The sequence below is a fragment of the Lontra canadensis genome, unplaced genomic scaffold, assembly GCF_010015895.1.
Source record: "Lontra canadensis isolate GAN:19392208 unplaced genomic scaffold, GSC_riverotter_1.0 scaffold36, whole genome shotgun sequence".
NCBI lineage: Eukaryota > Metazoa > Chordata > Mammalia > Carnivora > Mustelidae > Lontra > Lontra canadensis.
This window is the reverse complement of record NW_022631030.1, coordinates 16,065,511-16,078,891: the sequence shown is the minus strand read 5'-3', so window position 1 is coordinate 16,078,891 and position 13,381 is coordinate 16,065,511. Positions and strand designations below refer to the sequence as shown.

Sequence of the window (13,381 nt, the reverse complement as noted above, 5' to 3'; positions counted from 1 at the left end):
GCTTCTCAAAGCAAAGGAAGTCCTGGCTTGAGAAGGCAAAGAGGCATGCTTGTCTTGTTTGCAACTCCTTTTCTTTGTCACTGGCTCTACAGGAATGTCTCTTGATGGCTTCTTACCCCTGGTGTTATACTTGTTTCCATGTTCCCTATTCTCTGCTTGCTAGCTACTGGTCTTGCTTATCACTCCAATTTCTTATGGCTTTCAAATAAAGATGATGGAGGAATGAAAAGGTGAATTAGACCCTGACACACTTGCTTGGGTCCTTAGCACAGGTTCGGCAATCCCACTTCATGTGATTTGTCTTCTCGAGGGTGGTAGGTGAAGTGAAAGGAGCAACACTTGTGACTCAAAGGTCTTGTTTTATAATGGAGCATGGGTGGCTCTCTATGGCATGTAAAAGGGCCAGAGAGACCAGAAGAAAGGGTGAAGGGAGAATTCTATAAGGCTGCACCATTAGGGGTCCATTTGGAAAGAACACAGAGTCTTCTTTGTGGACTCCAGAGAGTCACTGCTGACTGATGCAATAAACCCAGACATAGTCTTTAAAACTCTTGAGTATAATTATCGATTCTTCCTCAGCTACCTCAGGAAGAGCCTTCACGATACCTGTTACACAGGATGAAAAGTTGGCCACACAAACACCTAGAATCCTGCTGCTCACAATGTATTTCCGTTCCTTTTGCTTTCTTTCCCCTACCTACTTCTCTCCACCATGAGCTGTCCCCATGCCCCATGCCTGCCCTCCCCTTCCTATTCCTTTCTGTCGTGGACACCATCTCCACAGTTAGAGCACAGTACTACTTGCAAAGTAACATCATGCCATACCATTTAGCCCTAGCTGCTGCCCTAACTTTTTAGCCCATAGGCCTATCTGAACGCCAATGCCTCCCTCCACCCCTTTTATTTTTTAAACCTGTCTTTGAGAGCAGGCTATAGTGCTTAAGGTACTTCAGTGAGTTACCCCTTTGAGTTTCTAAATACTCCCAATGGGTGTTTTCCATTTGTCCAGATTTGGAAGGATCAATGGTGGGACGTGGGAGATGGGGGAATGCTCACAGAGAAGCATGTCTATATATATGCTTGTCAGGGAATAATTACGGTACCCTTTGGGTGCATGCTAATGGATCTGTCTCTCTTTCCCCTACACAGGGCCTGGAGCAGTCATTGATGGTGTAAACTCGGCTTCTAGAGCACTGGCTTGTCTCTGGCTATCAGGGACCCTCTTTGCCCACTTCTTCATCAAGTTTTGATAAGAAATCATAGGTCATCTGAGCAACGCCTGCTTCTCCATATCACAGACTTTAATCTACACTGCGGAGGGCAAACCAGTTTGGGCTTTTTGTTTGTTTGATTCTGTTCTTCTTCTTGATTTCTTTTGGGGGAGTTTGATTTATTTGATTTTTTCCTCTAGTTTGAATGAGTGGGGTGGGGAGGAGGGGTGGGCAGGGTTCTACCATGTGTAGGATAATCATTCATTGGTGTGTCCAAAAATAGAATCTGCCCCTGCTACCTTGGTCCTTCCCTTTCCTCTGCTCCTCTCCCCATCATCATCACTACCAACCTCCCCTCCCCCTACACACCAAACCATAAGCTCCATTTGGGCAAAAATGTGCCTCATGATAAACACCCTGAAGACACAACTTGACTTATAATGTAGTGCACAGCAAGAGTTATATACAAGTGTCCTATTATTGGTGTCTTTTAAGCTTTGGATCATTTTTCTTATTATAGTGTACATATCCCTCTCTCCATGCTTATTATTATCTAATTACATTTGGGTTCACATCCTTTCTTTCTGGGAAGGTATCTCAATATACCCATATCCATACATATATGTATTTTATTTTCTTGTCTCCTTCTCTAGCCATTCTGCCCTATTTGCTTTCTCTATCAGCTATAGAAATTAGAGGTTTGGGGCTCTGCACACAACCTAAAAGTAAAAGATTAGAAGTCACTTGACCAAAAAAGGGGGAAGCATTTTGAGGATAGTACTTCTCTTTAAAAACTGTTATCTAACTCATTAAAAAAAAAAATCCATAGATGGCTGATTATTTAGGGTTTATCAAGCTATTGAAGTAATCATATGATTATCCATCTACTCAATTATTTGATTTATCTCTCCCTCCATTTATCTACCCACCCATCTTCCTCTGTAGCAATCTATTTACTCCATTTATCAATCTATCAATGTAATTATCTAACACTTTCTATTTCTTTCCCTACTACTCACTATCAATTCATCACCATATTAATTTCTAATCATATCAGGTCTCTTCCATTTTATTTGTTTGTACTCTATCTTCAGCAGACATTGCAACTTCAAAAATACCTATCAACTTTCTTATGAAAGCCAGTGGTCTTACAGGCTAACAACATAGACAAACAATATGTCAAGGACTCTTTGGAACGTGGTATCCTATCCATCCAAAGTAGATGCTATTAACAGATGGACCAAAGTAGCAATCTAAGGATCAGTCACTCACTATTCCCAGAAGAGACTATGTTTCCAAAAACATCTTCTTGGGAAACATATCAGCCCTGGAAAAGCCTTGATCAATACTATGGTTTTTTGTTTTGTTTTGTTTTTGTTTTTGTTTTCATTTTTTTCCTTTCACACTTGAAGGACCAAGGGGGCAACCTTCATGTTTTTCTCAGCCTTTCAAGAAAGTGTATGTCGGGAACCTACGGGAATTACTCCATGGATGGCTTTTCTTAATAGCAAGAACATAGAGAGGAAACACATGTCTGTCCCTGCAGTGTGAAGAGAGAAGTCCACCTGAGTGCAATGATTTCAGCTATTGTCTCCTCCCCTGCTCCAGTTTTGGTTTAATCTGTTTGAAAACTATCCCGTAAAAAGCTGATGGAAGCCAATTACATGGCGGGTGTGTTGACAACTCTGGTATTTGTTTCAGGAAGCTCTTCTGAGCTGAGGGCACTTGAGCAACTGACTTAATTTCCAAGCACTTGATTAACACAACACTGCAAACAGGAGGGGAATGTGTAAATGACACACAATTTCCTCTGATACAGGCTGCTTTTCTAGTAGCTTTGGGGAAGAATGTCCTCAGTGTTCCATGTTCAAAGCAGTTCCAGAAGACAAACAAGAGCTGACCGGACTTTTCTGCATCATCTCCTGGGACCAGAAGGACTCGGCCAGCAAGGGTGCCCATAATCCAGAAGAATGGTATTGAAAACCATGCAAGGTTGTGCCCCTTTTTACCTGTGCCCCAAGGGCTGACCTACTAAGAGCATGAGAAAGAAGCATCAATGGTGACTGTCTCACAGACCTGCCCTGCCTCAGTTGGAAAACATTCAGGTCCACAGTCTAAATAAATATGAGCTTTATAGAGCTCCATTCCCTTAATGCTTAATTGATCTTCTTCCTCCGATATAAGCGGTCTCTTTGTTTTGTCCATAATGGCACATGAACATGACATACACAGTGGGGGAATATATACTTAGATATATATACATGCATAAATAGATACATAAATACAAATGTAGGTAGTCTTGGCATACAGAAAGCTAGGCACTTTCATAAGAGTTGGAGCTAGTATGAGTGGAATTAATATTACATTTGCCAGCTGTAAACAGACATCTGCATTTCCTAGTGAGCTGCCAGGAGCCAGATTCTGGGAACATAAATGATGTGCCAAAAGCAGTGTATTGATTCCAAGTTCCAGGGACAATCATGAGCAGACACAAAGTCAGAATTAAAGGTCGGACATCAATGTTTCAGATCTGTCATCACTTTCAGCACCTGGAGTCGGGTTGGTGTCAGACATTGGTATGGGAATTAAATGTGTCATTTGAGTGTTCTACTGATAATAAATGTGTTACTTTCGAGTAAAATAAACGTGGAGGCTCTGGGGAGTGGATGGTTTTGGAGAACACAGTGCTTATAATGGACAAGCTAAACACGTTCTTCATGCCAAGACTTGTTCTTGAGGAAGGGACCCATCCTTCTTTGACCAGGAAGATCATCAGAACCTTCTGAACACAATATTGAGGTTGGGTCTCAGAGTAATTATGGAACTCTGTGCTGCCCTCTTCCACTGGATACCAGGAAAAATTTCTGGTGATTGCCTATTCCAGCCATGTTTCAGAGGGAAAAAAATCCTACAGTCAATCCTCATCTGTCTGAGATAAAGAAAATCAAGTAAATAAGACCCAAGGAAACTGGGCATTAGGAAAGAAAATGGCTCTTCTTTGCTTTAGACATACTCCAGCTTTTGTGTTGTTTGGGTTACTGTCATGGAGATGGCTCTGTAGAACAGTAGCCATCACCCAACATTTGAAGCACATAGAACATTAAATGCTTACTAAAGACAATATCCACACTCACATATGCTTTTTCAACTTCCCATATAAGGGTAGATTGATAAAACCTGCTGGATAGATTTTTTTTTTCCTCAAGGTGCCAATGGTAGGGATTGGGGCCTGGGAAAAAGAAGATGAACAAAACTCTGAACAACCATTAACTCTTCATAGGCTTTCCACATGGGAAGGAAACCAAATAAGACTTACCAGGAGATTAGGTGAGAGAAATTCAGCAATGTAGTTACTCTGAAACCTCCCCCCTTCCCAAAACACAATTAATATATATTTCCACCAAAGTAATGCCAATGAAAGTGCTAGTTTTAAGGCTATGGCCAAGCTTGTTTTTTGGTAGTTTAATGTCAAGTGCCTGATATAGTCATTTGCAAATCTAAGCAAGTGTGTTTAGTTTTTCTCATTTTTGTTTTAAGTGGGGGAAAGGGGACGTATAGGTGAGCAGTGGTCACAACACACATTTATGTTACGCAGAGGGTGTTGTACCTGGCCGTTCTGCAACTGTGCTAGGCGGGACGGAAGGAGAGGTAAGGCTTTGTATAAAAAAGAGGCCTTAGTCTTTTTCTCCTGAAACCTGTGCCTCATATTAGTTGACACATTCCACGGGTTGGGCAGTTCCTTCTCAAAGTCTGGGAGGGAAGGGTGCTTTGGGACTCCAGAAACTTCACAACTGAGGCTATATGTAACAAACTGTTTCTGTATGGAGCCAGTCAATTTGAACTCAACATGGAGGTGTTAGCAAGTTCTACTTATGTTAGAAGGACTCTTATGTGAAAGAGCGGAGAACCTCACAGTGAGCAGTTAGTCTCAAAGAAAGTTTATTGTAGCCATTGCATCAGGGGTGACTGTAAATGGAAAGCTCTAGTGGTGGTTGGTGCTTTCGGTGTCAAAGGGAATGTCTTCTCTGGAGTTGTATATGGATGTCATAAGCCCCATCAGTAAAAGGAGGGGAGTAATGGCTGAGGTTGAGGTGGGATGTGGGGGTGGGGTCATCTTTTCCAATTTGACCCTGAGTCCTCATCTAGAACCAGCCCATCTCCCCTCCCCATTTCCCCCCTCAAAAAAGCTTTTAAAGTTTAATCTATTTGGAACTGGGGGAAGGGGCATAAAATTCATTTGCAAATTCACCTTTTTATCTTTTACTCCAATAGTGAGAACTTTTTTTTTTTTTAATTTCACACAAGCTCTATTCCTCAGAACTTACACCCAACAGCCTCTTCTACTATCCAAAGCTTCCCTTTTGATTTTAAGACAAATAAGTTTGAGCAGTTGCAGTAAAACTTCACAGGTGTGTAACTAGGAAAGCAACATTTTCAAAAGATACCATATGATGAGAACTCCTAATGATCACTAAGAACAAACAAATAAAAATGTCAGTCTCATTTCCCTCATTTCTTACTTAAGAGAAGAGAAGTAAATGAAAGGAGGAAGAAATAGATTTGCAATTAAAAGATGGGGCAGCAAGACAGATCTGAACCAGTGTAATTTAGCCTTCAGGTGCAGGATCCTTGGAGTCCAAAGGAATGTGGAGTGGACTTAATTAGGCACCATTGTCTTCTTCCTGAAAGTAAGCAGCTAAGCCTCATTTCCAGTATTTTGAAATAGCTTCCTTTTTGTTTCTTTCAATGGTGCCCTTTTAAAGGCATACAGTTGTTCCATGCCACTAAGTGAAGAAAGAAAGATTGTGAACCCTCTACTATCCTTCTAGGGCCACATTCCACATTACTGGCAGATTTATAAGGTTATCCATAATAGCAATGATAAGTAATAATAACTGCCCTTGTGTTAGTTAAAGGGAGTATTTTTAAACATTCAAAAATTTTTGTGACATGTAAAGTGCAGTTGTGAGGAATGTGTGGGTGTACGAAAATGTATCTGTCAATTTCAGAGTCCTCTAGATTAAAAAAAATATATATGACTTATCAATGGTGCCGTTATAGCTGTGTCAGACAATGGGTGTGCCCATTCTCACAATTATCCTTGAAACAAATCTATGTTCAAATGCTTTAAAAAATTATCACATGATAGAAGAGTATAACTTCTAGAGTTTTTTTCTTTTATTTTCTTTCTTATTTTTTCCTTCAAAAATCAATGAAGACTTGATTTCTGTCAATAATTGTATTAAGGGTGAATATACTACCTGAATTTTGTGCATGTTACATTGTAGTTGTAACCTTTTCTAATTCAGGATGAATACGAGATGGTTGTGATTGTGCAGTGTATCAATAAAGTTCAAAGAAATTTGTAACTTTCAGGGGGCTGTTTATTAGGACATCTTACTGATTATCCAGGAATGGAGAAAAGCAGGCTACGTTTTTCCCACATGCTAATTTCATATGTGTGTTTTAGGCTTTGGGGAGTAGATGTAGTCAAAAAACTGAATGGTTATCTCGTTCTCTCTCTCTCTCTCTCTCTCTCTCTTACACACACACACACACACACACACACACACATGCATGTGAGTGCAAAGGCAGTCTAGGTATTTTCCATGTTATACCTATATATCAAATATCTATGCCATTTACAAGTAATACAAAATGTAGCTGCAACCTCAAAGTGTAAATTATTTATTAACTTAAGTGAAAATGAGATCAGAAGTTTCAGAAAAATAATGACCAGATTCTGCTTAGTTTAGACACTCCTTAACACTTCCTATGGCTTGAATCCACTGAATTAAGAAACACACTGGCAAGAGTAAGTATGATAAAATATGGTGACTATGCTGTACATTTATTCTTAAAAGTGTGTCATTGTATTGTCTCTCCATCTTAGGTTTATTGTTCTATACATATGGGAAATAACCTAAGAAAGGGACCTGGAGAAGAAACTTCCTCTGATTGCCTTTTCTGAAACAGACTTCTCTTTCAAGAAAACTCCAACACCTCTACCTTCCTCACACGCCCATCTGCTTTTCTGAAGGAATGGATATTAACCTGTTTCTTACAACTCACCTAGCTCATCTTTATACATCAGCTAACCCTTCCTAGTTCTGCCATTAACTAAATACGTCTTCTTGGGCTGGACACTTGACCTTGCTTCTCTTTGATTCCTCATCTGCATCATTTGTGGATTTATACTTGTTAGTATGTTCTAGTTCAAAACTCTCAGGACAGTTTTTGTTTCTCTTTCAATTATGGGATTTATCATGACTACCCCCTAATAAAGCCTAGGACCAATGGTTAATTATAGTTTTGGAAATCAGAGAAACTGGGTTAAAATTCTTCAGTTGATTTTACAGCATGGCTAGCTCTTCTGACGAAGACCCTGAGCTAGATTTATGAGGCTTATTTCTTATTGAGTTCCTGGTAGACAAGAGCTCATTCCCAACCTTTTAAAACTCAGTTTCCCCCACAGCAGATGGAGCATGGAGAACTTGATAGACTAGGTCATGTTTTTTGTAAATTAAAATCCCAAGAAAATGGTGGTACCAATGATTGAGAGTTTCCAATTTCCTCAGACATAGTGTAAAATTATGACTTATCAGGGAAACAAATTCCAGGTCCCCTTATCATCGTAATACCTTTAGTGCTCCCCTTTCCTGTCTCTTCTTCCTTCCTTTTACTCATCCTCTTCCCATCCACACCTGACAGTCTCCTGCTTCTGTTCATACCACAACATTTACACACCTAGTCGCTCTCCTGCTGGCAGAGGCATTCATTGGTCTTTCATTCCATCTGGCCACTCAGCTCCATCAGTCTTCTGTGTACCAATTTATTCTTCCATCAGTGAACCACTCACCTCTTCATTCACATATTATTTCCCCATTTATCTAACCCTTATTCTATCTATATACTCATGCACTTCCATCATATTACTGTTCCCATCTACTTATTTAAACCATCTATCTTTCCCTTACCTGTCAATCCATCCACCAAGCATCCCCAACTAGCCTTCAGCAGACATACCTATTTACCAAGCCACTTCCAGGTAATGAAAATCTTTGCTGTTATCTCTTCATTCTGCAAGCGAGGCTCTATCTAGTTATTCTTAAGCACAGAAGCCAAATGATTGGATACATTTTTGTTATCTTCACCCAAAATACACCCCATTAAAACATCTATAGAGAGAAGGGCTTTAGGAAATATATGAAGGGCATACTTGTTCCTATCAGGATATGTTACAGGAAAAGGATGGAGAATTGGGAGCAGAGTGGAAACACCCAGATGAACAGATATTGATGTTTAATTCTCTAACAGTGGGAATGCAGTCTTCAATGAACAAAACAAATGGTTGAAGAAACAGGCAGGAGAGACCTCAATTGACAACCATGCCTTCTTTTCTCTTTGATTTTCTGTTGCATAAATTATTTTAATAAAAAGTTGGAGGGGGGTGTTAACTAGTACCAAATCTTATGATCAGTTTTGAAAACCAAAACCTTCAAACTACAAAGATGCTACTTTTGTGGAACATGTACATTTGATCAGTAGGAAATCCTTCTTTTTTTTCTTTATTTTTTTCCATTTATTCATTTGTTCATGCTTTGCATTTAGTGAGGAACTCCCCTTAAGAAGCTCATATCTAAGATCTGAAAACAGCTATATAAAAAGAAAATTACAGTATAATATTGCAAGTATTATGATACTATATGATACTATATGAGTACAGTGGAAGCAAATATTGGGAAATGATTAGGAAGCTACTTTTATCCCCTAGGGATGAAAAGCTGGAAAATAGGCAGCTAATAATAAGACAGTGGATGTGGTGAACAGACTTACTACAAAAATAAGTGGGATACCAGGACCAGGGAACATTAAGTGTTCAAGTATTTATTGATAGTGTGAAAGATATCTGTTGGATGAATGAGTACCATGACGGAGTTCAACTGTAAATGTCCAAAGGACCACACTACCCAACTGGAGATAAAATTGACATACAATGCTCCAGAGAGGGAGATGTACCACCTAGAATGTCAACTCTGGTTAGAATATAAACTTTCATTTCCACATGGGATTATAGAACATATTGACTTCTATTGGATCTCAAAGCTCCAGGAGACTTTTACCTGAGGGGAAGAGAAAACAATGACTGTGAATATGGACATATCAGAGACTTAAAGAGGGAGAGGTGGAGATTAAATGTGAACTTGCTGAATAGTTTCCTCTAAACTGAGTTTCTCTAGACTAGACTTACCTATAACTCAAGGATTTAGGATGGAATACCTGGCTCATTTGCATTTAAATGTTTAGCAGCGTCTCTTATTTCAAAAGTAAGAATATTTACAGTTTTGCCTCTTCATTATTTTCTATATCCTGTAAGACATGTTTTATTTTGTTTAGTTTATGTACTCAAACCACGTATTTTCTCTTCAGGGACATAGTGTGATGTAGTATGAAGAAACTAATCTTTACACTCTGATGTCACAAGTTACAAGTTATATTGCCTTGGACAAATTTTTTATGCACTCTGGACTTCAGTCTTATCTTCATTAAAACACTGGTCATAATATCTACGTTAGAAGACTGACCATGACCTTATTGGATGTGAATAGGTAAGGATGTTTAACAAATTAAGTGGTACATATTAGTTGCAAAGTAAACATTACCTATTTCTTCTGTTTCTTCCTTCAGCTTTCCCTCAATGTCTTCACTTTCCTGAGCTGCTACAAAAAATAATTTTCACTGTGTTTGCTTCTTTACAAAAGAAGAAAAGATAAGTTTATATTATTTATTAGCTGAAGTCTTAAAAATGAGAAATAATTCTCTGAGTCTAGATTATTTAAGGATGCAAATCTGGAAAATGGGAAGATTTTTGGTAGACTTCCAAAGGAATTTTGCAAAAAAAGAGAGAAATATTTAAATCCCAATCTAATAAATGTGTATTGGATAGGTAATATCTGACAATTACTTGAGGGTACATACAAGAGAGACAAAGTATCTGTGTTCCAAGAGGTCTCAGTCTAGTGGATTTAAAACTATAGCTCAACATACTAGGTGCTGTTCAAGTGCTAGAGGTGCCCAGCAGAGGGCTCATGACCAAGGAACCCTTTCAGAAGTGTCAAAAAGAAGAGGAAGAAATTACTTTAAAAAAAAAAAAAAAAAAAGGAGGGAAGAGGAACAAGTGAGTGACGCAGAGGATCATCCTTGATGTACACATGCAGGCATGAGAAGCACGTCAAGGTCGAGAAACTCAAGTGTAGATTTTCCCAGGAGAGGTGAGAGCAAAGGCAGAATGGCAGGAGGCAAGGCAGAATGGGTATGCAGGGGTGAGGACCTTAAAAATTTTATAAGAAATTATGAGTTGTTGGGATTTGTCTTAAAAGAGAAAGGGTAGACATAGAAGGATTTCATCAGAAGAGTGGCTAGATCGGATTGTAATTTGGAAAGATCACTGCGACAGAGGGTGGATTAATGGACATTGGTCTAACTGGCAAGGGAGACACATGTTAGGAGCAATTTAAATAATTTAGGTGAGAAATCACGAGGGATATTAAGAAGAAGCAGGCAAGCCAGGATGATTTTCGGGGGTAAATGAGAAGGATTAGATGCACAGGGTGACAGGGAATGTGAAATACGGGGAATAATCCACATTTCCAATTCAGCCAACAGGGTAGAAGATAGTATCATTCTATGATTCTAAAAATTAGGAGGAGGAGGATGTCCCAACCAGTTTTTGATACATGTGTTTTCAAGCATCCTTAGAACTTCCAGGTGGAGAGGTTTAAGCACCATCAGCATTTTCCTGAGTCATCTAATCATATCCATCATCATCAACAAGGGAGGCCTGATTTCTTTCCTGTGCCTTCCACTTTAATTCCATAGGAACTCTAGCTTCTTGGATCATCTGCAATTCATTTCTCATCCTCCATTTCCCCCGTATCTTGATTTTGTCTTACAAAGGTACTGTTTTTATTGCTTGTTGTGATAGAAGGGCAGAGGAGCAGTTCTCTGATTAGGCAGCCAGGAAGTAACAGATGATTTTAAGCAAGGAAGGAGGGGAATGGCACAGCTGTCCCACCACCCAGATGGGATTTGACACTTCTCAAGTCAATTGCAAAGAGCCAAACCACTCTTCCCTGGAGGATGAGAGAATAGCTGGGCACTGAGAATGTTTGAACGTGTTTTATTACAATTCATTTCTTATGTTACAGTGAGGCAAATCCTTTTTGTGGTATCATATTATCTGATGCTCACTTGCTTGCAAACAAATTTCAGAAAGGTGCTTAAGCTTCTAAACCTCATCAGATAGCTACCACTAAGAGGAATACATTCCATTTGAATGACTTGAGGATATAGATATAATTCTACCTCTGTTCTATTTTTTTGCCCAATGATCCCAGAGTGGCCCTCCTAAGACTAGGGAAGGCTGCATCTCATCAAAAAACTTTCAGCGTCTGGCGGCAGGTGGGTCTATCGGTCTATGTCAACACGGAGCCATGTGAGTTTGTGCCCGTAAGTTTATGCTGCTTTGGGTGAGGTAACAAGATCTGCAAGTGAGAAAGAGCTTGGTTCAAATCCTGATTCTCCCATACACTAGTTGCCTGTGAGTTTAGAGTATAATCATTTGCAGCCTCTGTTTGCTCAACTGCAAAGTAGCACTAGCAATACTGCTGTGAGATGTATAAGAGAGGGTGCAGCAGGGAAGTAGCTAGCACATTCCTGGCCTGTAGGTACTTAGCTCAAACAAGTAGCTGATAAATCAATTTATTTCATTCACTTTCTGGCTGTTTTACCACATCTACCACACACGATGGTCCAGAGGGAGAAGTGTCAGGGATGGTTCTGCTTAAATACCATGTTCTCTGATTACTTGTTAAGATCACATGAAATAAAACATGTGAAGCACCTAGAAAAATGTCCAGCTCCTAAGGGTTCAATAATAACCACTTCCTTCTCCCTTTTTTCCCTTGCCTCCATGCAGTCGCTAGAGCATGAACAAACCAACTACAAATACACAGAGGATGTCTTTTAATTCCCTGATGCCTGGGCCCTGCATGGTATGCTCTCTGGGTTGGTTGTCTGTCTGAGGAAGAAGGCAGTCTGGCTGTACCCAGGGAGCCTGCTCTGGCACCCTTCTCTCTCTTGTTCCCTGCAAAGACGGTTGCTCTGGTTACAAGACCAGATTACTTCAGTTTCTGTCTCTTTATGGGTAAAGGTCTCAGGGGAATCAGCTTATTAGAGAAAGAGCTGCATGGTTGAGTCAGCGAGGATGGTAAAGGGACTCATCGGAGGTTCTGAGATACAAAGGCGCCGTTCTTCTCTTGATGAAGCCAGGGTCCCAGTCTCAGAGCTGCGGCAGGCAGCCTGGACACCCCATTTGTGACTTCTCCCTGTTATTTCCCACCTCGTGTGCCGGTGGCTCCAGTACCTGAGTCGGTCTGCTTGTTTGAATGTGTCCCCTTTGATGTCAATTCCTTGTTGAGTTACTTACAGAATTCTCTATTGTCCCGGCCTCGCTCTTTCCTATACTGATCTGTTCTGTGGGCAGTTTCAGCGCTGCTCAACCTGCCCCCTCCCTCCTCTTAATGCTTACCTCAAGGAACTTGAAACTGCTGAGGAAGAGAGTAAGATAGGAAGTCGAAGGTGCCAAGGGTGGCGAAGACAACTGTCTTGTGAATATGCTTTTTGTTTTCACACAGTGAAGTCCACAGGTTAATGATATTTTAGCAGATGCATTCCTACTCCAGTAGCATCACAACGGCGGCAATGTGTGCATAAGGCCAGGGGTGGGGAGGCAGAGCAGGGGCCAAAAGCTTCTAACACTGATGTGTTTATTGAAATCACACAAGGAGCTGGGAGCTTTCACATGTACTAATTCATATAATATCCAAAACAACCTCAGGAATGATGTATTATCCTCTCTGTAGTTCAGAGGCACAATGTAGAGATCAGCAGGGTTAGGAATCCCATGCAGTTCCATTCGATTCTATACTGTACGCTCTTTCCTGTGTTCAACACCAAGTTGCTCCCTGTTCCTGGGGTTGACCTCACGTTCTAAAAACACACTGGGTTCTGTTACTGAACAAAAGAGAAGGTCAATTAAGTCTTTTGCAAGTCTGCCTTCTTTGTGAGCTTCTGTGATCAAAATTCTCTCTCTTGGGAAAAATGGCACC

General features: G+C 40.2%; 1 protein-coding gene across 6 annotated transcripts in view; it reads left to right on the top strand.

Annotated features, from left to right (window-relative positions):
• OPCML (opioid binding protein/cell adhesion molecule like) overlaps positions 1–3,731 on the top strand; it is a 1,077,798-nt gene extending 1,074,067 nt beyond the window's left edge. For all 6 annotated transcript variants that reach the window (XM_032868960.1, XM_032868964.1, XM_032868962.1 and 3 more), the window contains one exon: positions 1,150–3,731. In XM_032868960.1, the coding sequence (XP_032724851.1) occupies positions 1,150–1,250 (101 nt within the window). In that variant the 3' untranslated portion in view covers positions 1,251–3,731. The remainder of the gene's footprint in view (positions 1–1,149) is intronic.
• Positions 3,732–13,381: the final 9,650 nt, after the last annotated feature.